Source organism: Pantherophis guttatus, chromosome 8 (genome assembly GCF_059756535.1).
Source record: "Pantherophis guttatus breed Tessera chromosome 8, ASM5975653v1, whole genome shotgun sequence".
Taxonomy (NCBI): domain Eukaryota; kingdom Metazoa; phylum Chordata; class Lepidosauria; order Squamata; family Colubridae; genus Pantherophis; species Pantherophis guttatus.
In genome coordinates this window covers 63,702,214-63,727,781 of record NC_142070.1, presented here as the reverse complement: position 1 = coordinate 63,727,781, position 25,568 = coordinate 63,702,214, and the positions used below count along the sequence as shown (strand labels likewise).

The following is a 25,568-nucleotide window of genomic DNA, read 5'->3' as shown; positions in this document are numbered from 1 at the left end:
CCCATTGAGATAAAATTTTAGTTGTCTGATTCAGTAAATTAAAAGGGTAAGAGTCAATACATCTGATTACAGAACAATGACCTAATTTTATTTATAGACATTAAAAAGAGACATACCCAACATAGGATAAAATCCAATTAAGGTATTTTACATTGGAATGTTACTTTAAATAAATGGTTAACTTTCATATAATTTATATTAATCTAATGGCCTCCAGAAATATATTTTGAGAATACAAGTCCCAGAATCACCAATAAAAATGACACTTTAACAATTCTCCAGGGAGAAGAGGAGGAGGAGGAGGAGTTCTTACATACAGTTGCATATACTGCTTTATAATTTCAATCACTAGTTACAGAAATAAAGATAATTTCTGACTTTACGAGTCAATCAAAACAGAACAGAATAACAGAGTTCGAAGGGAACTTGGATGTTTCCTAGTCCAACCCCCTGCTTAGGCAGAAAAACCTACACCACTTCAGACAAATGATTATCTAACATCTTCTTAAAAACTTCTAGCGTTGGAGCATTCACAACTTCCGGAAGCAAGTTGTTCCACTGATTAATTGTTCTGTCAGGAAATTTCACCTTAGTTCTAGGTTGCTTCTCTCCATGATTAGTTTCCACCCATTGCTTCTTGTCCTACCCTCAGGTGCTTTGGAGAATAGCTTGACTCCCTCTTCTTTGTAGCAGCCCCTGAGATATTGGAACACTGCTATCATGTCACCCCTAGTCCTTCTTTTCAGTTCCTGCAACCGTTCTTCATATATTTTAGCCTCCAGTCCCCTAATCATCTTTATTGCTCTACTCTGCACTCTTTCTAGAGTCTCCACATCTTTTTTACATCATGGTGATCAAAACTGGATTTCTGGATTCCAAGTGTGGCCTTACCAAGGCATTATAAAGTGGTATTAACACTTCACGTGATCTTGATTCTATCTCTCTGTTTATGCAGTCTAGAACTGTTTTGAATTTTTTGGCAGCTGCTACACACTGCTAGCTGGCTCAATTTAAATGGTTGTTTAATAATGATTTATTATTATTATTTTTCAACTTGTATTATCTCCTGTCAAGTGACTCTGGATGATGAACATTTTAAAAATAGATTAAAAACAATTCCAATATAAATATAAAATTAAAATACTTTCAGCTAAGGAAAATATCACAACCAACAGTCGCTGTTAGCCAGGAGACAGGACCCTTCCCACAGTTAACCAGAATTTTAGGGCCTTACAAAATGCTAGCAGGGTCAGGGCTGTCCTACTCTCGGGATAGAGAATGTTCCACAGTGCTATGGTAGAAAGGGAATACCTCCTGGGCTCTACCAACCAGCATTCTGTGGCTAAAGTGCTTCAACCACAGGCCATAATGAATATCATATATCATATATCATATATCATATCATAACAATATAACACAACACAATATAATATCTAATGGTAATGGCCAACCATTAAACCTAAAACAATATAGTAAACACAATGTTTATATAAATACATCATTTCCTAAACTTTTAATAATTGTTTAGCATCAATTCTAGTAAGATAGCCAGATAACTAGTTTTATCCATTGCAATAATCTTCAAAAGCATAAAATATAAACATAAAAATAATTGTATGTCTTGTCACCCATTTGAATGATTCTAGATAGCTTACAATATCAATACATTTAAAAATTTCATATATTAATTCAGTATTAAAACTTTAAAACAAAATCTGTTCCTGTCCTCAATAAAATCTCCCTTATTGAATCTCCTATGGAAAAGGATTGCTTTTTAATCAGCTTCTTAAATGACAAAAGAGCAAATGCTGACCTAACTATTCTAAACTGAAGGAGCTGCCACTGAGAATCCAATAATTTATTTATTTATTATTTATTAATCCAATTTATATGCCGCCCTTCTCCGTAGACTCAGGGCGGCTTACAATGCATTATAGCAATAGCCTGCATACTTTTTTGTATATACCTCCTTATTAGGGCTTTTGCCCCCCCCCCAAGCGGTGTTATTCTATACAAAGTTGGCTTATTGCCCTCACAATCCGGGTCCTTCAAATCATTCTCTCCTGGTAGACTATGTAAAGTGGGCAGATACTACCTGGAGGGGGATGATCCCACAAATTCAAAAGGGCAAGACATATATGGCACTAACATCTTGAATTGATTTACTTTATTACTCTATTGCTGACTCCTAAATAATCTGATTGACTAATGATCAGAAACATAATCAACCCATGTGCCCCTCAATAATAATAAACTTCACCCATAAAATCAATTTGTAATATCAAAAATAAGGGAGGGAGGGAGGGAGGGAGGGAGGAAGGAAGGAAGGAAGGAAGGAAGGAAGGAAGGAAGGAAGGAAGGAAGGAAGGAAGGAAGTTGTATGTTAAACTCATATTTTCAATCACATCAATCTGTCCTCCTGTGCATGATGGAATTACCAGATCTTAACTGAAGAACACAATTAAAGGAGAAGACTGGATCTCAGTGGTGAGAAATTCTAGCTTGGGGCCTATCAGAATATAAGGAGGATGATCTAGTGACAGAAAGCTGTATAATGCCAGCCATACACAATCTGTAATCCATTTCCTTTATATGTCCTGAAGGTAGCAATATATTTCAAAAATACTTTTTGCACAAGAAATGCTTGAAGTGTTTAAAATACAATGGAAGTGTGACGGGAAAGACAGCACACTAAATTGCACATACATTATATTAAATTACCCCCATTATTGATTTATGACAGATTTAGCGGCCATAGAGGTGATATAAAAATTACAAAGTTCCCAGAATATTATCAGATTGGTTTTGTTGATTTATGAAGTCATGAAGAAATGCTGAAATTTAGAGAAAAGCAGGAGTTAATAAAATCCACAAGCCTCAATATTTTTATTCTCCCAACATCAGCCAAGAACGTTTCCATTTTCTCTGCTTTATACAAACGGAAGTAGGAAGAAAAGAAAAGCAGCACAGCCCACAGCTCCAGTGAACTGAGCAGGCAGAGGCTCTAAGATGTCTGCTGTAGCTCAGCCAGGCAACAGATAATAAGTTGTTTTCTAGGAATTGTACATTTTCTAACCATCTGTAAGATGGTGATGGGGATTAGAGTTCACATGACTAGTCTCTCTGCCTACAGATATCTTCAGTGCTACAAGGAATATGTCTGATATGTATTTTACCATACATAAAAGAGGTGAAATGCTTCCACCTTCTGCAATGCTCAGGGCGATACCAAGAGGCTGAAACTTCCTTAAATATCTGAACCAGATTTCCACTCTCAACTAATATGCATTTGGAACTCATAAACTTTCATAATCCCTTTTCTCACTGTGGCATCTGCTGATTTAGTTTATATCCTTCTCCTATCCTAAGAAAATAAGCTCTTAGAATCAACCAATTAGAACCTGTCTTCAGGTCAGAACTGGCTTCAGGAAATAAGACAAGTTCAAAAGCTCCATCTAGATATGCTAACTTGACACTTACGTTGATAGTTTTTGAAAAGAAAGAAGGGCTTCAAAGAGCTTTCAGGGAATAAGTGAGTGGATGCTCAAAGAAGGAAGAAAAGGGGAAAGAAGGGGAGGATAGACTTGACCAAAGAGAATGGCAGCAGAAATGGCACTCACCTAGACTTCCTGAATAGAAAATTCAGATATCATGGAATTCTCACTGAAAAATACTTCTAATGTCAAATATTTATACAGAATGGGACTGAAAAAAAATACTTCTCTCAATAAGATAAAATGTGTGAGGAAGACAATTATCAAGCAACCTGACCTCAAACTGAGTTTATTAACAGACTGCTGAAATAGGGTAATCATATGCCATATGATGCTCGCTTCACTCAACTATCTTCTTTCTAGATTTTGAGATATCTAAATAATTTTCAAAAATAATTTCATAAAGGAATACCGCAGCATCCCAAATGGGTTGTAATACCACCAGGCATTACTACGATTTTTACAGTTGGGCACAGTAGATGGTCTACTGTCTAGAAAATATTTATATTGGTGGGAACTAAAGTAAATATATAATATTATAATATATAAATCCATATGTGGGGTGGATTAACTGAGCTACTCTCAGTCTGACAGTGCTGCCATTCAGATTTTTGGAAGGAGCAAAGTCCTGGCTATTCATCTAACAGAAGAATTTTTTTTCTACTGCCTTTACTCAAAACCCAGCATCATCTTAATGTTAACAGAATCTGGGGTGCTAAGTACAGTTCTCGTTGGCAAGCTAGTTTTCCTCCTATTCGGAGAAGTTATTGCTTTACAATCTATACCTGTAATATACTTTTCATGAACATGAATTTCATCATCCGTAGCACTCAGCCTGCTAACATCATAACATAAAGCTTGCTATTCAAAACAAAAGCACAGTGGTAAAAATGTAGAACCTGTAGAAATGACTCAGTGGTTGCTCCTTTTGAAAACAATAAATACTACATACTACAACAAATTTTTCAACTAAATCCACATTTTCAGAGCTTGTGCTTTTCAACCTACACTTTTCATTAATTACATCGATTCTTTAAATAACAATAATGTATTGTAATCCCAACAGAATACAAATGAAGATTTATTGGAAGAAGACTTACATGAAGTTTAAAGTACAAATAATAATAGCACACTAAAAATAATTTCAAAAATCCATAAAAAATAAAATGTGAATAATATTTAAAACAACACAATTTTACAGCACAATATGCAAAATGAATGCATGAACGTTTTTTTCTTAGGTCCTTTTGAAACCACATGTTCCAAAGTGAACTGCAGAAACACTTCAGCTTCACAAATTATATTAAAATGAACAGGAATACTATTATATAAAATATAGTTCTTTTATTTGAAGGCTTATTCTGAATCTTCATATTTTTATGAGGAAAGAACTTTATACACTTAGAGATAGTGTTCCTGTCTGTGCGATTATGAGGTGGAAAAGTAGCACATTTTCTCTCTCCCTTTCATTTGTTCTCTGCATTTAAGCAAGTGTCCATGTATGTATCAATTCAGGGTCCCCAATCCCCAGACTGCAGATGGTATGTCCATGGCCTGTTAGGAACCAGGCCTCAAAAGATGAGCAAAGCTTCATCTGCACATGTGTAGGATCTAGGTAGCATGCAAAACCATCACCACCAGTCTGTGGAAAAATTGTCTTCCACAAAACCAGTCCCTAGTGCCAAAAGGTTGGTACTGCTACATTAATGTATAGATAAATATGCATATGTTTAAATGAAACTATACAATTCATCAATAAAAATATCTTCCTCTAACTGAAAACTACTGATATAAACTAGGATTATGTTTTCTTGTCTTTCTTTGTGCAAACATACTGATGAGAAAGCCAAGAAACATTCAGGTTTTAACTGACAAAGTAAAATTAATACACAATTTTTTTTCAGCTTGATATCCATGTACTCTCCCAAATTACAACAGCAGTATTTTGTTGTTTATAAATCCAAGTACTAAGCTGAGTCTTGTGAATGAGTTGAATTCAATAATGTGAGAATAAATTTTATCATTTTCTTTATATAATCCCTAGTGCCTCAACTCATGATATAAATAAATAACAATTCTTAACAATTAATGATGAAAAAGCACCTAACAATGGCCAACTCATATAGAAGATTCTGGGAGTTCAACTATCAAGAACCCTACTGAAATGATGCAAAAAGATTAAAACAAGTTTGACTTTTATAGAACAAATACCTTAATAAATAAATTTGGCAAATTATGGCTTCATAAATCCATAAAATGCTCAAACTAGTCCAACAAAAACAATATCTTAACTATAAAAAGGGGCACTGAGAAAATCAAACAGAAGACAATATTAACTGATGGAAAGAAAAAGGTTGAAATGGAACTTTACATTATTAAATAATATTTTATATAACAGACTGTGTGTAAGATTTGCATCAACTTCTGCTTTTTTAAGAAACAAATGACCATCAATAGTACATAATGCCATAAAACAAAGGAGACTGCAACAGTTACAAAATAGAATTTACCAAAAAAAAAAAAAAACCCCAGCTTAGAAAGGAACCTAGCAACTATTCTGTAGATGCTTATATCAATAAAAATGTAGTCATGTTTTAAAAGATTGTAAGACTAACATCGAATCTCCTTCCGATGGAGCTTCCAAATCAGAATACCACTGAGAATAAATAATTGGTTCATTTTACTTCATAAACAGATGAAGCGACATTCAGGAAAGCATTCTCTCTCTCTCTCTCTCTCTCTCTCTCTCTCTCTCTCTCTCTCTCTCTCTCTCTCTCTCTCTCACACACACACACACACACACACACACACACACACACACACACACACTTCTTCAGGTCTTATATACTGTGACTGTTCACAGTTGCAATAGTAATGAAAAAGTAACTTTGTGACATTCTCACATTTATGACTTTCAAAGCTCTGTGAAGCAAACAAAAGCTAAAGTGAGATCATGATCACAATCAGTTTCACTTACCGTCTGCTTTGCTTAACAACCAAGTTGGCAGTTCCAATCGTGGTCGCTAAACAAAGTCCATCTCTATACAACTTTACTTTGTTTTTCACATTACCAGGAAAAGACTCATAGTGTAAAATACTTTACTATACACAGGTAGTGATAGAAAGACATTTTGTAATATACAGAGAAGCAAATTTAGTATTTGTTTGCAACTCTTTAAACCAGCAATATTTTTTTCTAATATGAACCAGGAGGCAGCCATGCAATTCCAGGATAGATGAAATTGCATTAAAGAATTGAAGATAATACTTTACTTCTGTGTAATCTGAAGCAATTTTTTTATTCTTTCCACTAAAAGAATGTTGATAGGAAATTATGTAATGAGGACTCTTTCAGCATAATTAAATAAAATCTGAAACAAAACAAAGTAAATTTGCTATAAGGGGGAGAAGTCAATAAAAGAAAGATCACCTTCCAAAATGGATTAAATCAAGGGTGTGGAGAAAAAGCTTGCAAAAAAAAATCCCCTAACTCATCCTTTTGGGAGAGGCAGGTGGAAAGTGACTCAGAATGCTTGTGACTGCTCTAGGCAAATCTCCCCTCCCTCCTGTTCATGTGACACAAAGCAGAGCATATATAGCCATCCTTTGCTTCCTCATCCACACAAAGAAATGGCCAGTGTTGGTAAAGGGGTTGGAAAGAATGACAGAAGTCATGCTCTCCATGCTTTTCCTACTTTGTTGGAAATGAATCTGAAGCACTCCATAGCCTTTTCTTCTATAAAGTGAGTGTCTCTGATGAAAAGTAACAATGGAGAAGGCAAGCCTAATCTATGAAAATCTCCTGAAGCCACCTGATTGGTAATCTTCAAACTCAATGTTTAGAAATCCTTTTTCCCCCCTACTATTCTTGGCTATCCAAAAGTCTAAGTAATGTCTTCCTATATTAATATGACAATCAATGGGCAAGTTCTCCTCCTGTCCTTCCTCCCACATTTTATATTGTTCCAATATAAAACTTGAATATTTTGTTTCTATATCACTTAAGCATCCCATCTTTGATTCACTTATTAGCATGAGAAATTAGGGGTTTTCGGCATGCCAATTGGAAAGAGAATGCACACTAGGGTAATGGTTACTATTTATATTTACACACACACACACACACACGTTTCCCCAAAAATAAGACCCTATCTTATATTTTTTTGAACCCTGAAATAAGCGCTTGGCCTTATTGCCATGTGCTCAAAAACCCGATTGGGCTTATTATCAGGGGATGTCTTATTTTGGGGAATCAGCACAGTGATTCAGAAAGGAAAAGAATATATAAAGACTGCTGGAATGTAATGCATTACTAAAGATATTTAAAGAATCTAAATGGTATCTTAATTATAATTCACTAACACAATATTATTTTGCAATTTTAAAATCATTAAGTTTAAAAATACTAACAACCATCTGATACATTCTGGTTTCAGTTTTAGCTTTAAAATTGTTTCAACATCTATTTCTTTTCCCTCTTTCATACATCAAGTATCACTTTTATCCATATGTTATTGAAGATTAGTACACTTCATTGCAAGGAAAAGTTCCTACTACTCCTCAGGCCTTATATCAATTCAGCAGGAATATGGCAACCTGTTTAAGGATGTAGGATATTCATAAATGTCATATTTGCACAAAGCATTTTTTTAAAAAAAAGTTTACTGAATAATCACAAGCATATATCATAGTGCTAATTATTATATATTTTCACACATTTTGGGGTCCTGTAAAGTTTAAATGACAAATAAAGGCCATTATTCAGGCAGCCATGAAATGAATTGGCTCTGCCCAAAGGAATTTTTGACCTCTATTTTTCAAACACAAGTCTCTTACATAGCATGGCAAACTGCTTTGAAATCTCAGGGGAATTTCTGAGGCAATTTGATCAATGCTGCGTAAGGGGCTGCCATTTAAGAAAAAAAAGGCAGTTCTGTTGGGCACACCTATAGTTTTCTGGATTTTGGCCTTAAATTTTTGGCATTCAAGAGTAACAATTAAAATTTTTCTTTTCTTTTTATGAATGCTATCTTTACATACAACAAACAGCATCTACCTATGGGATTACTAGATGATATAACTATAGTTGACTCATGGGATCAGTTAAAAGAACTAGCATTTACTGCTTGTAAATTTTAAATAATTCCAATTTTTAACAAACAAGATTTGCCACACACAGGAAAAGCAGATTTATAATGTGCATAAAACGAATTAGAGAATTATTCCACTTCACTGTGAATTCTGAAGTAATTTTAACTTCAAAAGAAATATGGTCAGAAGTTCAACTTAAGTATAACCTACATAAAGTTAATATTACAAACTTCTTTATTTAGAATCATGCAACTTAAATATTTTAAATACAAATAAAAAATTAAATTCAAGCTGGTCCTACTGCAATGATTCACAATTATTTCCACAAAAGTAAAATGAGCAGAATACAGGCAGCTACAATTTAAAATTAAATGTAGAAAAACCCTTTTAAAATAAACAGAATTTGCTATACTTACTGAATATTTCTCCTGCTGGCCCATAACTCCATGGTTAGCTGGGATTGCAAGAGGTTTCATAATGAACAAACATATGCCGAACTTAATTTGCACATGATATACTAATTTATCATGAATAGCAATCAACCTCTACTGCAATAAATTAAATAACAAAAAAACAGGGGGGAAGCAAGCCAAGAGCTCAAAGTATCGTTCACAAAATCTCTCACACTGGTAGTACAGAAATATAATCCAAACAGCATTTGCCTCCATTTTTGTAACACTTTATATCTTAAGCATGCACAGAGGTAAAGTGCCTAGCAACACCATACATATCCAGCATTCTTCTACAAGAAGCAGGAGCATTCCCTGAGACCAAAAAGGAGAAAAAAAGGAGGGGGGGAGCTAAAATGGCTGACTGCACACAAAACTCCCTCAAAAAAGCTTAAAACCATATAGTATTAGTCAGGATGCAGCAACCAGCTTCCTGTACACAGCCAAGATTGTTATTTCTCCTGCTTAGTTTGCAATCACGATAACAGAGAGCTCCTCAGCCCCATTTTTTTTTAAAAAAATAAAAAATTAGGGCAGAGCATCTGAATAGGGACCTCCTCCATAGCTGCTAATGATGCTGACAGGATGACCAGTGATCTCTGTTCCCGTCAACTAGCCAAGTTTGCACAATTAATCTAAGCAGCATAACACTGACAGACATTTAATTTAATAATGTCTGTCCCTCACATTCAAGGAAATCATGTCTAACACCAGGAATGTCACTAAGCAAACGGGGGGAGAGCACCAAAGGCACATACACAGAGAAAAACAAACCTAGAGAATCATGAGTCTGAATGTAATACGCAATATAATTACGTTATTGTGCTTACTTTGGAAGACCATGGCTGCAGGCAGTTGGCATAGCAACGCACAAGGAAAGCCATTTCCTTGGTAGAAAGAACGCTTCCTTTTCTAAATAAAAAATTCCTCTTAGGATACAAACGGCATTGCTGCTTCCTGCAGAAAGCAAAGACACTGTAGTCTGTCTCTTAACCTGCACACAGGCACACTCAATGCAGTTCTAATGATGTAAGTCGATCTCTCACTGCCTCCCTCCCTTTTCCCCCATACATCGAAAAATTCAACTCAAATGGAAAGACAGATTCCTTGCCGCTCGCCCCCTCAGCTGCTTAACTATTTCACTCATTAAAGTACAGATGGACAATTCAAATAGAGTAACAAGCGCTTGCCTGTATTATATCGGCTTCTGTAGGTCAAGCAAATCCCAGGGGGGAAGAAATCCATTGACTGCTGGCTCCAGTGTCTTACCAAGGCAGGATAGGAATAAGGAGATTTACTTACTTAACAGTCTCCAAACTAAATATAAATGTTCACCAAGGAGCATTGGTTGATACCTCCTCATTCCATACTTCATCCAAAAATAATATTGCACCAAAGCTGTAAATATCTAATCATTAATGGAGTACTTGACAAGATTTCAAATTCACAGGTACAGGTACCATTCATTTAGTGACTGTTCAAAGTCACAACAGTACTGAAAAAAATTATTTATGATCATTTTTCACACTTAACAATTGTTGCAGCATCCCCGAGGTCATGTGATTGAAATTCGGACACTTGGCAACTGGCATGTATATATGACTGTTGCAGTGTCCTGAAGTATGTGTCCTTTTGCAACCTTCTGACAAGCAAAGTCAATAGGAAGTCAAGTTCACTTACAGGTATGTTACGAACTAATAGTGTTCCCATGTAACACCTCTCCTGCGCGAGCTGCACTGGCTCCCGGTGGTCTTCCGGGTGCGCTTCAAGGTATTGGTTACCACCTTTAGAGCGCTCCATGGCTCAGGACCTACGAGACCGCCTTCTGCCACCGGTAGCCTCTCACCGGCCAGTACGCTCCCACAGAGAGGGGCTCCTCAGAGTGCCGTCGCCCAAACAGTGTCGACTGGCAGCGTCCAGGGGGAGAGCCTTCTCTGTGGGGGCACCTGCCCTTTGGAACGAATTCCCCCCAGAGATACAGAGGATCCCGGATTTACGCACTTTCCGCCGTGCCCTCAAGACTTTTTTATTTCAACAAGCTGGGCTGGCTTAACTCTTTTTAATTGTTTAATTTAATTTGTTTTTGAAAACAGGGGTGTTTTAATTAGTATGGGCCAAATTTATTTAATACATTTTAAATTGTTTTTTAAATTTTATATTGTATGTGTTTTATCTTGGCTGTTCACCGCCCTGAGTCCTTCGGGAGTAGGGCGGTATATAAATCTAAATAAACTGAAACTGAAACGAATAACCGCAGTGATTCACTTAACAACTATGACAAGAAGGTCATAAAATGGGGCTAAATTCACTTAACAACTATCTTGCTTAGCAACAGAAATTTTGAGCTCAATTATGGTCTTAAGTTGAGAATTACCTGTATAGAACGCTTTAAGTAATAGTGATGGATGTAAATTTTTAGAATCTTCAGTTGAAAATTTGCTATGACAATGACAGTTACCCTTTGCCGTACAAATTGAAGAAGTTCCCATTTAAACAAGTACTTATAGATCACACAACACTATAATAGAAAACCACACTTTCAATTTATTTTACTCGTACAATTGTGGCTCAAGAAATTTAGTTAAATCTTACTTTTACAAAAAGAATGGAGAAAGTAGTTTTATTTTTTTTAAAAAAAATCTTTATTTACATTTGTCATTAAAAAAGAAGACAACATACCAGATAAATGACAAACAAAACAACAAAACAAATAACATACATGCCTATAAGTAATACCTTAATAACTTAATATTCGGTACAATATATCTATGTTACATTCCGGGGGAGGCAGAACAACTTAATTTACATTTATAAATCTATTAGGTCTATCCGACCTCACTTTACTTGTATAATATAAATTCTTCAATAAATATGACTCCTAATCTAGTTTGGGATTATAGTTTTCTCTTTGATAGCCAAATATATAGTTTTTCCCAAGATAAACATGTTTGTGTCTGGTCTCTCTCTTTCAGTTTTTTAGTCAATTTATCTGCAGATAAACAGAGAAAGTAGTTTTATAATCCCTTGATTTGGTGAACTATATTAAAGCAGTTTCTTTACAGTATCAAGAAGCAAAACATCTGCAGCTGAGAACATAAGATTTTGTTGATTATGTGAATATATTTCTAAAATCACACATACTATAGGCAATAATTTTTGGTAGTATGAATGCCCTTTTTCGGCAAATCCTGATGGGAATAACAACGTTAACACTTGGAATTGTTGCAACTGCTTATCTTATCATATTTTGTCTAAAGAAATCAGCTGAAATATTCTTATAATACAGAGATTATAAAACAATTTTTTTGTTTTTTAATGCTGACATGCTATCTTTTTAAAAAGATCAGACAGGAGTTAAAATTTGAATAGAGGTGTAAATCTTTCTGATAGGGAGGAGGGATACTTCCTAACTTTAAAAAATGAAGCCTTTGAAATATTTTTTTAAAAAGCTTGTATAGGTCTAAAATCATTTTGAACCTTAAATGCAACAATATAAATATATGATAATGATCTGTCACTACTGTTGTATGTACCCTGAGAGCTTATGCACAGGAGACAAATTCCTTGTATGCCTAATACATTTGGCCAATAAAGAATTCTAATTCTAATTCTAATATATTTCGCATATTATATTTAAAAGTTTATGTAGGCAATTTTGCCACTATATTATTCTCTTAGTAAGTATTCAACTGCAATATATAGTACTAAAATATATACGTGCATCTGAAACAGAATTTAATGAATTCAGAACTCTCTGGATTATCTTTTCTTTTAATAAAGAAGCATACAGTCCTATTGCTTGCTTTTGTAGAGACTGTTCCTTTCATAGACCTCAAAAAAAGAGATCAGGGCCATGGGAAGAGATTCTTTCCCATTTCAAAACGTTATATTTGGTTTATTCCAGTAAGGAAAAAGTTTTTAGGTTTTCCTCTATTCTCCACAGAAATATTTGGGAAAGTGCCCAATTATTAGCCCCTGTACTCCTATCTTCTAATACCTCATCAGACTGTCAGGAAGACAAGAACAGATACACTAATCTCTAGAAAAATGAGCAAATTTATTCTCAAGGAAAGGAGGGTCCCCTGAAGACAATAATCTGTTTACTGCTACAAGAACTGAAAAGGAATGATAAAGCTTTTGTGTAAAAAGTCTTTTGGTTGAGTTTTATTATATGAACATCTTGTTTTAAATATATTCCTTGTTCTAAATTAAAATATTTCATATTCTTTTATTCCTTTATCAATATTTTATCTTTTTTAATTGAGATACAAGAAAAATAAAGCTTTCTTGATTTCTGACCCATACTATCACATATCTAGGCCTGATTAACCATATCCTAGAAGGAACATTAGACTTACCCTGAAGGTTCTTTCTCCTTGCGCTGCATGAGAGTGGGTTGTCCTCATGTCATTGGCCAAAGACTGAGTTAAGATTTGCATAAACACGCCTCCCCTTCCGGTATGGCTCCAGTTCGTTAACGAAGATCCAGAACAGAATAACACTGCAACTCAAACAGAGGTAAACAAGTAGCAGAATCCGGAACCCCATAGAAAGAAAGGGAGGGTATGGACTCTCATGCAGCGCAAGGAGAAAGAACCTTCTCCCAGTTTACGGTTAACCCATGTTCCTGGAGTGTCCGAATCGTCACCTGGAGACCGAGCTCCCCCTGTTGGGATGAGGAAGAGAGAATTAAAATATCATCCAGGTAACAAAGCAATTTGATTGGTCTGGCCTGCAGATCGGCAGCAATGGCATCCAGGAGCTTAGTGAAGATACGGGGAGCAGATGAGAGGCCAAAAGGCACGCTCTGTACTGGAAGTGATTGCCGCCATAACAGAAGCGAAGAAATCTCCTACGGGCCAGTCTGATGGGAACATGGAGATACGCTTCCCAGAGATCAATTGATGTCAAAAGGTCCCCGTGTCTGATGCTGGTCAGGATGGTATGCAAGGATTGCATTTTGAAACACCAATATCGGATATGATAATTCAGGTGCTTCAGATCAAGTATGGCTCTACAGCCCCCCAACTTTTTGCTAACCAAGAAGAGGATCGAATAGAAGCCAGAACCCCGATGACTTGGGGGTACTGGCTCAATGGCACGGATGGCCAGAAGGTGTTGTATTTCGGCTTCTGTCAGAGCCCTCTTGGAGGGATCAGTGGATCTGGAACATCGAATGAACCTCCGTGGAGGGTCCGAAATAAATTCAAGGGTCACCCCTAAAGAAATCGTTTGGAGGGCCTAGGCGTCACCGGTCGTATGGCACCAGGTGGAGGCAAAATTGGCGAGCCGACCTCCAATGGACTCGGTGTCTGAGCCATTATTTGTTCCTGTGGTAGGGGCGGAAGCTGGATCCATGAAAGGGACGCCGAGACTGAGGGTGGCGAGATCGCTCCCTGAAGGGCTGCCTGTCTGGGCCTCTGTCATTGGGGTGACTAAAAGACTACTGGAGGGCCGGGGATTGGAGCCCGGGATCCGAGGAGTAAAAGGAATGCCTGCGGTAGGGAAAGGTGGATCGCCGATCAGATTGCTGCGTGACATAGGGAAGCACCTTCTTCTTGTCCCAACCTTCCACGAGGACCGGATCTAAGGCATCTCCGAAGAGAGAGCCCCCTTTAAATCCTGATGAGGCAAGCCGCCATTTGGTCCTCATATCCGCCTGCCAATGGCGCAGCCAAAGAAGACGTCATGAGAGTGGCATCGGCGGAATACTCGGCTGCGGCTATTAGCTTATTGACGTCCTGATGTAGACGAGAATCATCTGGGGAGATCCTAGACTGCAGCTGTCGTAGCCAGATGAGGGACATCCAGGCAAAGAAGGAAGCAGCCGTGGCCGATTTGATGGCCCATGCCGCAGCCTGGTGAGTCTTGTGGGTTGAAATCTCTGCCCGCCTGTCCTCCATCTTGAGGCCCTCGGCAGCATCTGAAGGAAGGATGCTGGGTGAGGTCAGCTGCGCCAAAGGGACATCAATCGTGGGAAGTTTAAGAAGGTCCTCAAGGACCTGGTCTACAGAGTACAATTTTTTGTCAAGATCGCTTGGAGTCGGAATGGAACCCGGCTGGGCCCACTGTCGTTGGACCATATCCAAGAAGAGTTTAGGTGATGGAACGGTCTCATGTTCCAGGGTCGTCTTGGTGAAAAGAAGATTGGTGGAGTCCTGAGGGTCTGACAAGCCCTCAGTACGTGCAGGTGTAAACCCCATATTGGTTGTGGCCCGTGCCTTATGCAACAGGGTTTTGAACATCTGATGGCGGAAGAGCCCCGTGCTATGTGGCCGGTCGGGAGAAATCTCCTCCTCCTTGCCAGAAAGAGTGAATTCGAAGGCATCATCATTCTCCATCAGGGACTGATCACCATGATGCGATGGGGAAGGTGAATCTGCAGCATGGGAAGACTCACTGTCGATATGGCTTGACAGTTGGACGGATTTGCGAGTCGGAACCGGAGCTGACAAAGGAGCTAAAGTGCCTCATTGTGTGAGAACTGAGTCAATACTCCTAGTGACAGTCTGAGTGATAAAATCACACATCTCCTATGGCATGTTAGAAGGGAGACCTTCCACTGGATGAAGCCCCGCCGCAGTGGGAGTGAATGACGCAGACGGCTGAGGTAAGCATGATGGCAAAGAAGGTTCTGACACAGAATCAGATCCCTGAGCAAACACCTCTCTAATTACAGCTCTCTAATTACAGAGTCTCAGCAGGGGAAGATGGAGACCAGGTAGCATGATTGTGACACCTCTGAGGGGAAAGGCCCTGATCTTGAGATAAGATGGTGTGTCCTCCACTTTCGGAAGCGCTTGCAGCTGATGTGGTAGCAGCCTGCTTCTGGGCTTTATTGAATTGTTTGCTCAATCTGCGGTGTCTGCGTTTGGCATCTTTTTCTGCCGCAACAGAAGATGATGTATTGGAGGATGATTTGTTCCTATTTGAATGAGTTTCAGATTTTGATTTGCTCTTCCTGCTGGTAGATAGGGAAGGAGATCTGGAGCGATGTGAAGGGGAGCGACTACAATCCGTTTTGAAATAGTAAGCTGTATAGGCAATAGAGAAATCTAGAAGAGGCGTGGGCAATGCAGTGAGGCTTTTTGCTATACGAGGTGGAACTGACAGAACAGCTCCCCTAATGGGAACAACGCCCTAAAAGCTGACGACACAGCTCCACTAATCCACAGGCCCAGGTCAGAAATTGACAAGTGGCAAATGACCCTTAAATCTGGAGGATCCCACAGCAACCCAAGGGCCACAGTAAAACGGTGAGGAACTGGCAACATACTTCCTAAATCATTAACCAGCGGCAGCAGTATAATGGCTGAGGACTGGCAACACAGCCTTGCTAGCCATACTTTAGAATAAAATGGCGCTGAACTGACAACACGGTTCCTCAAGCGCCTACTGCAATTGAAAGGAGATGGCTGAGAGCCGACAGTACGGCTCTATCAGTCCCCTGCAGAAACAAAATGGCGCAGAGCAGTAAAAACCGCTCATGCACCCTAGATAAAATGGCCACAAGAGATAGAAGCCGACAATACGGCTCTGCGACTCCATGGATGACGGGTGTGTAGGGAGAGCCTAACCCCGACAGCACAAGGCATCCTTCAATCCCTTCGAGTGCGAAGCCGACACCACGGCTTCTTGTGTTCCTGTCCACTCACAATTAGAAGTCAGCGTCCTCTGTGAAGGCTGGGATTGTGAGGAGATCCGACGCCTGACAAGCGGATCCACAGCAGTGGTGGTGAGCCGCTGCTCAGCTGAGCGGAGTCCAGGTGAGCACGAAGCCCCCCCGGCAACTGCAATGCAGCAGAAATCCAAACGTAAGATGCTAATAGTAAATTAAATAATTTGTCAGCTAGCAAAGGCTAATTAGAGAGTCCATTGAAGGAGCCAAATAGAAAGCAGTCATGAAGGCCGGACTGAGTTAAAGAACTGGAGCCATAACGGAAGGGAAAGCGTGTTTATGCAAATCTTAACTCAGTCTTTGGCCAACGACATGAGGACAACCCATTCAATGGACTCTCTAAGCAGAGCAAAGGAGAAATGTCTGGACCCATTAGATGCTTTACAATAGCAAAAATACTCCAAAAAAGGAGAAAAAAAATTGCCCAATCACTGAAAAACATTTTAATACAATTTTCTGCATCCTTCTCCCATTCGAAAAAGAAATTGGAACAGCCTTTGACTCTCATAGGCAATGGAACAACCGTCCCATGTGACTCTCAGGCCAATTACAATGTGCAAAAGAAGCTACAGTTCTGTCAAGCACAAAGGCTCAGGATCATAGCTAAGTTATAGTTCAGAAAGATTTATTGCTCCAACCTATACCCAAGAATTTGGTCAACTAATGTTCAGCACTACATTGGCTCTAGATAAGGGCCCACAGAATTTAAGGGAGCCTGGACTTGGATCTCTTGTGGCAACACAATGATTCTAAACTGATGGTGCATTTAACTCTACCCTCCAGCAGTTCCTGCTGTTCCACAAGTCCATCAACAGTTCACATGTTGCTTTTAATGAATAGTAAGACAGTTGCTAGAAGTATATAGAGCCTGAGTGGCGTAGGAGGCTAATGCCTCCTAAAGGCAGCATTTAACATCCAGCTGCCTGCAATTACTGCGAGTTCAATTCTCCCCAGGCTCAAGGTTGACTCAGCCTTCCATCCTTTCTAAGGTGGGTAAATTGAGGACCCAGTTTGTGGGGGCAATAAGCTGACTTTGTATAAATATACAAAAGTATGAAGGCTATTGCTTAACGCATTGTAAGCCGCCCTGAGTCTCCGGAGAAAGGCGGCATATAAATCAAATTTAAAAAAAAAAGTACAAAACAGATTTTTTTTTATTTCATTAAATTTAGAGGACTAAGTAAATAATGATAGGCCAGAAGTAAGTCATAATCCAAATGATACATTAATTTTGTCCATTTGATAAACTGCCTAAAAAAGAAACCCAATGAAACATCACTATAACAGTAAAATATAAAAGTAATTGTTTTAGATTTCTCTACATATTCCATTTTTAGACAAGCTGGGAAAAGAGATTCACTGAATAAATCCCTATGTGATTTATTTCTAAAATTATTATTAGCTTTTCTGAGTTATTGTTATTCTATGTTTTTGCTTTTTTTGAGACTAAGACTTTATTTTATTCTATTAGACTTCTTAAAACATGCCAGTTTTATAATAAATTTGCATGATATATTTTTCTTTTTCCTCCTTCAGTCTGATTCTTTGTTGTTCATTGTTTTCCAAATTATATAGGGATCTTGCCACTCAATCTGTAATTTATATTATATGCTAGGTAGCCACAAAAGTTCTTGTTCCCACTTTAATTGTTTTGATATTACCCATTTATCATACTGCCTGTTCTATTCTTCCCTGGTTATGACAAGGAATTCTTGGTGAATTGTTCTAATCCAGCATTTCCCAACCTTTCCAGGTATGGAGGGGGGGAAGAAGGGATGGTTTTGTGCACGCACTGGCCCACCACTCAAACAGCCTGGTTGTAAATAGGCCACGGCTCGGTAGTGGGCTATGGTCCACAGGTTGGGGATCCCTGTTTTAATAACTTTAGTTTATATTGCTAGGTAAATAAAATAATCACTGAAAGCAGAGAATATAAACCAGATGATTGCTGATATTCTTTTGATCTATAATGTGTTTGTATTTTTTATTAATTATGTAAAACAACAGAAACAGGACAACAGAAAAATGAAAAAAGGACAGATATACCGTTTCCCCCAAAATATCCCTTGATAATAAACCCAATTGGGCTATCCTGTTTCAGGTTTCAATTCACACACATACACACACGCTAGATAAGGATAGCAATTTACTCAATGCTGAGTAGATAATGGCAGACAAGAAAAGGAATGTAAATCAAAACAGAGTCGGGGTGGGGGGAGCTTTGCTGGGTAATTTTCAACAGGAATGCACAGAAGAGTCAAAATCCAGTGTAAAGTTCAGACAGCCAAGCCAGATTTGTCAGACAATCCACAGGTCAGAGTTTCAGGATTTATACATGAGCAAGGTTCACAAAAATGATATGCCAGCAGGATAGTTATTTCCTTGCTTGGCAAGAAGCTTCACTAAGTATTTTTGCTCTGCCCTCCATTCTGCTTGTCAGGTCCAAGAGCTTGGAGGCCCTGTCTCATCATCTAGCTACTCTAGGTCTGATGGTGTTTGATCACCCCAGTGGTGGGATTCAAATAATTTAACAACCAGTTCTCTGCCCCAGTGACTGGATGGGTAGGTGCGGCCGGGTGGTCATGTGACTGGGTGGGTGTGGCCAACTCAATGTCACTCATCACACCTAGCCCCGCCTCCCAGCCATTCGCCTCAAAAGTAGAGATGGGATTCAGCCCATTTGGACAAATTCGGGCTAATCCCACCACTGTCTGGCCCCGTCCCCACCTGTTTTTCAGCCCGTTTTGAAGTCCACACATCTTAAAGTTGCCAAAGTTGGATACCCCTGAGCTAGATGTTCTGATAGATCAGTTTTTCAAATTTGGCAACTTTTAAGTTATATAGACTTCAACTTCCAGAATGCTGTCCGGGCAATTCTGGAAGTCCACACATTTTAGGATTGCAAGTTTGAAAAACCCTGTCAAAATGGGCAAATTAAGATCCTTTTTAGGGATCTGTGCTTTGGTCTCCTTTAAAAAAAAAATACAGATTATCCTGAGCAGCATATCTATGAAGGAAGACTCTAATAGAAAAATATAGAAAGGCATCTAAGGATCAGTAATCTCCCCACCTTCATGGACCAGCTCTGCTTTGCCTGAATATGCAATATCTATACTCTGGCATTGAGCTGTAATCATTCTGGCCCTAAAAATAGACACAAAGTTCTCCCAATCATAAAATAGATACGGGAAAAAAGGGACTTTTACACTGATACTTAAGATTCCTTCCCTACCCCACCCCATTTCTGATGTACTGATATGAGGAAAAGGTCCAAGTAGGTGGAAGGATTTTTGACCCTTTTTCAAGCTTCTTTTCTCAGAATTGGTTGTAAAACTGGACGTAAAGTTTATTAGTAAAGAAATTGTAATTGGAGCAAAGAAGGAAGCAGGAGACTTTAGGAAGACAACATTATGGCAATTCAAGTTTTTGACGAAGTTTTCTTGTTTTCCTTATTTTCATATGTTGGCTTTAAATCAACCCAAAGACATTACATTTGTTCAACATAATCTATCTATGGGGTATAATCTATCTATGGGGAACTTATATCAATTTTTTCCACAAAGCTTTGCTATAGTCCAGGTGTTACTGTGCTTAGTAGTGTGATTTTATACTATTTCATATGGTTGTGTAATAATCCAAATTCAGAAGGGGGAATATGCTTTGGGGTGAAGGCTCACTTTGTGTTTGCCAGCAAATGTTTAAATGTTGCAGCGGGGCAGGAAAAAACACAATGGATGTGAGATATTGGGAGGTATGAAGTATGTGCCCACACAAGCTACAAATTCCTCTTCCCCTTTTAAATACAGATTGTTGTACAGCTCCAAGAGAGGTAATTGAAGATTTGAAAACTTCATTTTTCGGCCCGTTTTTCAGCCGTTTTTCCGGCCATTTTTCCAGCCATTTTCCAGCCTGTTTTTCTGCCATTTTGGATGTTCAGTAATAGTAAAAATATAGGGAAAATGTACCATGTTGAGGCCTTTGACTCAATTTCCCTCTCTATTTATGTACTACTACTGAACATCCAAAACGGCCCGAAAAACGGTCCGAAAAACAAGCCGGGGTTGGGCCAGCCAGTAGTGGGATTAGCCGGTTCACCGAACTGAGCAAAATTTTAACAACCAGTTTGCCCAAACTGGTCCGAACTGGCTGAATCCCACCTCTGGATCAGCCTCAGGTTATTCTTGGCTTGGTGTCTCCTAAGGCTGACATTCCGCTGTGGGAATGCTTCATCAGAGGCTGAGTCCTGAGCCATGACAGAAGGGAGAAGAGAGAAGGGGGAAAAAAGTATTGGACCAAATATGGAATGAACCAGTCCTCATTAGAAGCAATATAGCAGAATATCATATGGATACAAGGAAAGCTCTCTACAATAGCAATATTACAGAACCCCCAAAGAAAAGGTGTTAAAAGAGGAGCTCAATAAAATGCTCTAAATGGACATAACAGATGCATCCAAAAGTGACTGGTTGTGCCAATGGCCTCAGTAAATGAGATCTAGATGATTTTAGTGAGGGCTAAAAATTTGTTCTTGGATATAAATACGGGCAGATTCGAGTAGAAGCCAACTCAAAAGAAAAGAGTGGCTTTTGTCATCCCTCTTTTGGTTCATGATGATGCCGTTCATAATGAATGTGGAGCAGCTACCACATTCCAACATATTACTTACAAAATCTTACTTGGTTAAGATGAATAGAGTGCCCCAAATCTTAATATGATCATCTATAGTATAACATGGGAAGGCATCTCCAACACTTGGGATTGGTAATTCAGAGCCTCAAGAAGCCAGTTTAACTTTCAATCCAGTCAATCCAGGGAGATATATTTAAGGACAACATGACTGGCAAACATTAGTTTGCCCAGTCAAGCCAGAAAAGAAGCACAACTAGACAAGCTAATTCTACTTTAACCCAAGACTACACTAATGGAATCTACTATACATTAGGAATCAAGTCTTAATATACAAACTTGCTGTCCCCACTTTCAACTGCCTGAAAAATTACAGCAGAATCTCCCTAAATTTCTTCCTCTGATCATTAATCCATTGGGGGCTCCTCCCTTCCTTTTCTGATTGTTTCCTAGGCAGCATCTCATCTCCTCATTCTCGAAGGTCATTCACACATTCTGTTACACTAATTGTAACCATTCTTCCTTTCTTCTCCTCCCTTTTCAGTATTAGGATCACATTGCTGTTGAAACAGTAGCATTTTCAAATTTTGGGTAGAGGGGAAAAGAAAACCACTTTGAAGCTATACAGCTAGAAGAACTGTGAGAAGCATATGGACCGGCAGGACACCTGTTGGACACCAGGTAGACCAGAGAGGAAACACAGTCATATAAGCTAATTCTACTTTATTGTAAAGCTACATTAATAGACTCTTCATTAACATAGTCTTGCAAGTCTAAGCAAAAGAACAGCAGCGAAGTCAAAGTCCTGCTGATCAAAGAGGCAGCAGGAAAGATAGCAGCAACTTGGAAACTGGAGTGTATGTCCCATCCCTTGCCCCTCACCCTGCCCAAGTTAGTCTTAGATCTGAGGTAAGGCAAGAGCCTGGAAGAGAAAGAAACCTTTGCTGGAGAAAACATTCCCAAGAAGAAAAAGTAAAGAAACAAACAGAAAAATGCAAGAGCCCCACCTGCTGGCTTTTGGAGAAAAAATAAGGGCTTGGACAGAGCAGTCAAAAAAAGAAAAAAAACCCCAAAATATGGACAAAACTTTTCTTTTCTATGAAAAAGGAATAGGTGTTTAGAGATTAGCAATAAGGAAATACATAGATTAGTACTAGAAATATAAAAATACAGTGATGGGTATTATTTTATAAAATAATTGAAGACATTCACATTTTCCTTTTGAAAACCATCCATGTTTGTATTATAAAAGCAATGGTAGAAGAAAAAATCAACCAATCATGGTTAAAAATCAGAGTAGAATTGCATGGCCACAAAAGCTGATTGGAAAGAAGCTTTTCAAATTAATTGCATACTATTAATTTGCATATGAAATCATACTGCCTGGTTTATTATGAATTTAGTCTCCCTTTTACTAGATCTTTGTATAATTTATCAGATTATTTGATACAGAAAGCTGTAAGATTGGAAAAAGTGGAATGAAAGTCAAGAGGTCTACTAGAAGTTAAGTGGATAGTTACAGCTACATCAGTGGTGATGAGTGCACCATTAAAAGATCTAAAAGACCGGGTTAGAGACAGATCATCATGGAAAAAAATCTAAGTGATCACTATAAATCAACAACAACTTGATGGCACATAATTAATCAAGGTGATATAGATGTAAACATTAAATAAAAATTCCCTGAAATATAGCAAATATTTCCTAACATTTTGGTAAGCTATATGTATGTATCCATGAAAGACAATCTTGCCAAACAGAACTGGTGAATTCTAATCCACTTGATAGCAAAATTCCTGCCAGTAAAATATAGCTTGAGAACACTAAGCATACCAGCTGAGTACTATGAAGGCTTTGAAGAACAATCTTTAAAAATTCCAGATTAAGGGTCTACTTTTATAAAGGAGAAAGTACAAAAATATTTGACTAGGGTGATGATGATAATTCTGACCAACAAAGTTGACCAGTGAAGGGATAAAATGTCTTGAATTCATAATCTCCCAATCTAGTTTTGGCAGCCTTCTAATGTTATATTAACCACCATGGTGTCTCTGGCCTCATCCCTTTGGAGCAATAGTAGATACAATAATATACCAGCAAGCATTTATCAAAAAGAGAAGTAAACAATAATTGGTAATATTTGGAATCAAAATGTGAAAAAGTTAGAAAAATTACATAAGGAAGTAGTGAAGTCAAAAGAATTAGGAAAAAAAATATAATACTTTCAAAAAAATTTTCCAAAATTGGCATATTGAAATCTAAGTCTATTTTTGTATCAAATTGTTTTGTTTTTTTTATCAATATGTCTCCTTATATTAGTTCATTACTATATTTGATCTATGAGACTTTAAAACTGAGAAACCTCATCTGCATGCTTACTCTAATTCACATACTTCTATCTGTATAAAAAAGAACATTCTATTGTTTTCTGTAAACTGGTCATTAGTAATATTTGGGGAAATATCAGAGGAAATCTTGACTCTAGTTCCACTGCAAAAGTGAAAATAATTCAAAAAGTAAAATCCTTCCATGAGCTGTGAATATTATCCAAATACATATTATTTCCCCATAGCAACTCAGCATTGTTAATTTTCATAAATTGGAAAAAAATCTAAACTTGCAGCCACATTATTTAGAAACCTAATTTTATCTACAACACCCTTATTATACTTAGTTTCTAAAGCAACCAAAATGTAGCCCCAATTATGACATCAATCAAGCAGTTCTGTCAAAGGAACAAAAAAAATAATAATAATCCAAGGAGTCACTCACAAAAATCTGCCACACAGATGATGTAATGCAGAAGACTTTCAACCAGAAGATGAAATTTAGGTAAACAAATGGGAACCATAATCATGAACTGATTACTGTGTGCTATTTTAAAATAAAAAACTACCTAGATTATGTATTGATAGAGGAGAATATTTAGGAATAGGGGCTATTATATTATGTGTTATATATTAATATCATATCTTATATAATATTCCATATGTAATGTCACCTAAGCAATAAAAAAAAGACATCTACCAATCATTGTGCTATCAGTTTTGGTCCATAGTTTCCTTGCACAAGTCATTAGCCCCGAGCAGGCAATAAATAAGAATTGTTAAAATTATCTGGACTTTACTCCCCTTTTTGCCTAGCCAAGTCCATTAGAGGCTTTCCCAAAGTATGGCTGCAGTTAAAACTTAATTTGGGTTTGTTTAGGCAAAGTAGGAGCAACTTTTGCAGTGTTCCTGCTCTCCTAATACAAGTCTAATTAGCTTAAAAATAAATTTTAACAACCCCAAATTGTTCCCCAAATAAATCATCTGGAGATCATGAGAATCCATGAGTTACAGAAAACTCTGAGAATATAAAGTATTCCATAAGTTTATACTACATTAATATTAATATGAGCACTGCTAGGCAGGAATCACAGGGATAACCAAAAAGGATGCAATATTAATACCAAAAAGTCTGCTAGGTGACAATAGCAAATTTTAGAGTGACAATTTTAAAACATTGGAAAGGTAAAGAGAAATGTTCAACTTTTCACTTCAATTCTGATTGTAATTCCAGCTATCTTGTCTTCCTGCCTAGCTTGAATTACAGTAATTACTCTGTAGGAAAATCTTTTCACAAAGCCCACAATAATTTTATAAATAATTTTTTTTATTTATAATAAAATAATAACATAAATAAAATTTATGGATCTCACAGCAGCATACGTCACAGTATGGAGTATTAAAGAAATTCCTCCACGCTGTCCCCTGTAGGACTATGGGCCGCCTAATAAATAACATGCTTTCAGCAAGGACCTTTCAAGTCATCATGGGTGACAAAATCAGTAAGCAAAGACACTTAAATAACGGACTCCCTCAGGGCTCCGTGCTGGCTCCATCTCTATTTAATGTATACATTTCTGATATACCACCCACGATATCAACAAAGTTCTCTTAGGCTGATGACCTGGCATTAGCATATAGCCACAAGGACATCGAAGCTACAGAAGGCGTACTTACAGCCGACCTTACAACTTTGAGCACATACTTCTACCAATGGAGGTTAATCCCAAGTGTAAATAAAACAGTTACATCATGTTTTCACCTCAACAACAAATTGGCAAAAAGAGAACTCAATGTATACCTAAATAACAAACTGCTCTCATACGAGGCAACACCAAAATACCTGGGGGTCACCTTAGACAGGACCCTGTCCTTTAAGAAACATATCCAGAATATGGCTGCC

At 37.8% G+C, this 25,568-nt stretch overlaps 1 protein-coding gene and 1 pseudogene across 7 annotated transcripts in view; both read right to left on the bottom strand.

Moving 5' to 3' along the window:
- Window positions 1–25,568, bottom strand: part of RAPGEF2 (Rap guanine nucleotide exchange factor 2) — a 245,021-nt gene that overhangs the window by 73,493 nt on the left and 145,960 nt on the right. The window contains exon 1 of one of the 7 annotated variants that reach the window (XM_034432849.3): window positions 9,865–10,047. The exons of 5 other annotated variants lie outside the window; for them this stretch is intronic. In XM_034432849.3, coding sequence (XP_034288740.2) covers window positions 9,865–9,918 — 54 coding nt within the window. In that variant the 5' untranslated portion in view covers window positions 9,919–10,047. Of the gene's footprint in view, window positions 1–9,001; window positions 9,737–9,864; window positions 10,048–25,568 lie in introns of those variants that run through there. One more of the 7 variants, XM_034432848.3, reaches the window with a different exon arrangement.
- Window positions 14,265–15,504, bottom strand: LOC148112686 (uncharacterized; annotated as a pseudogene).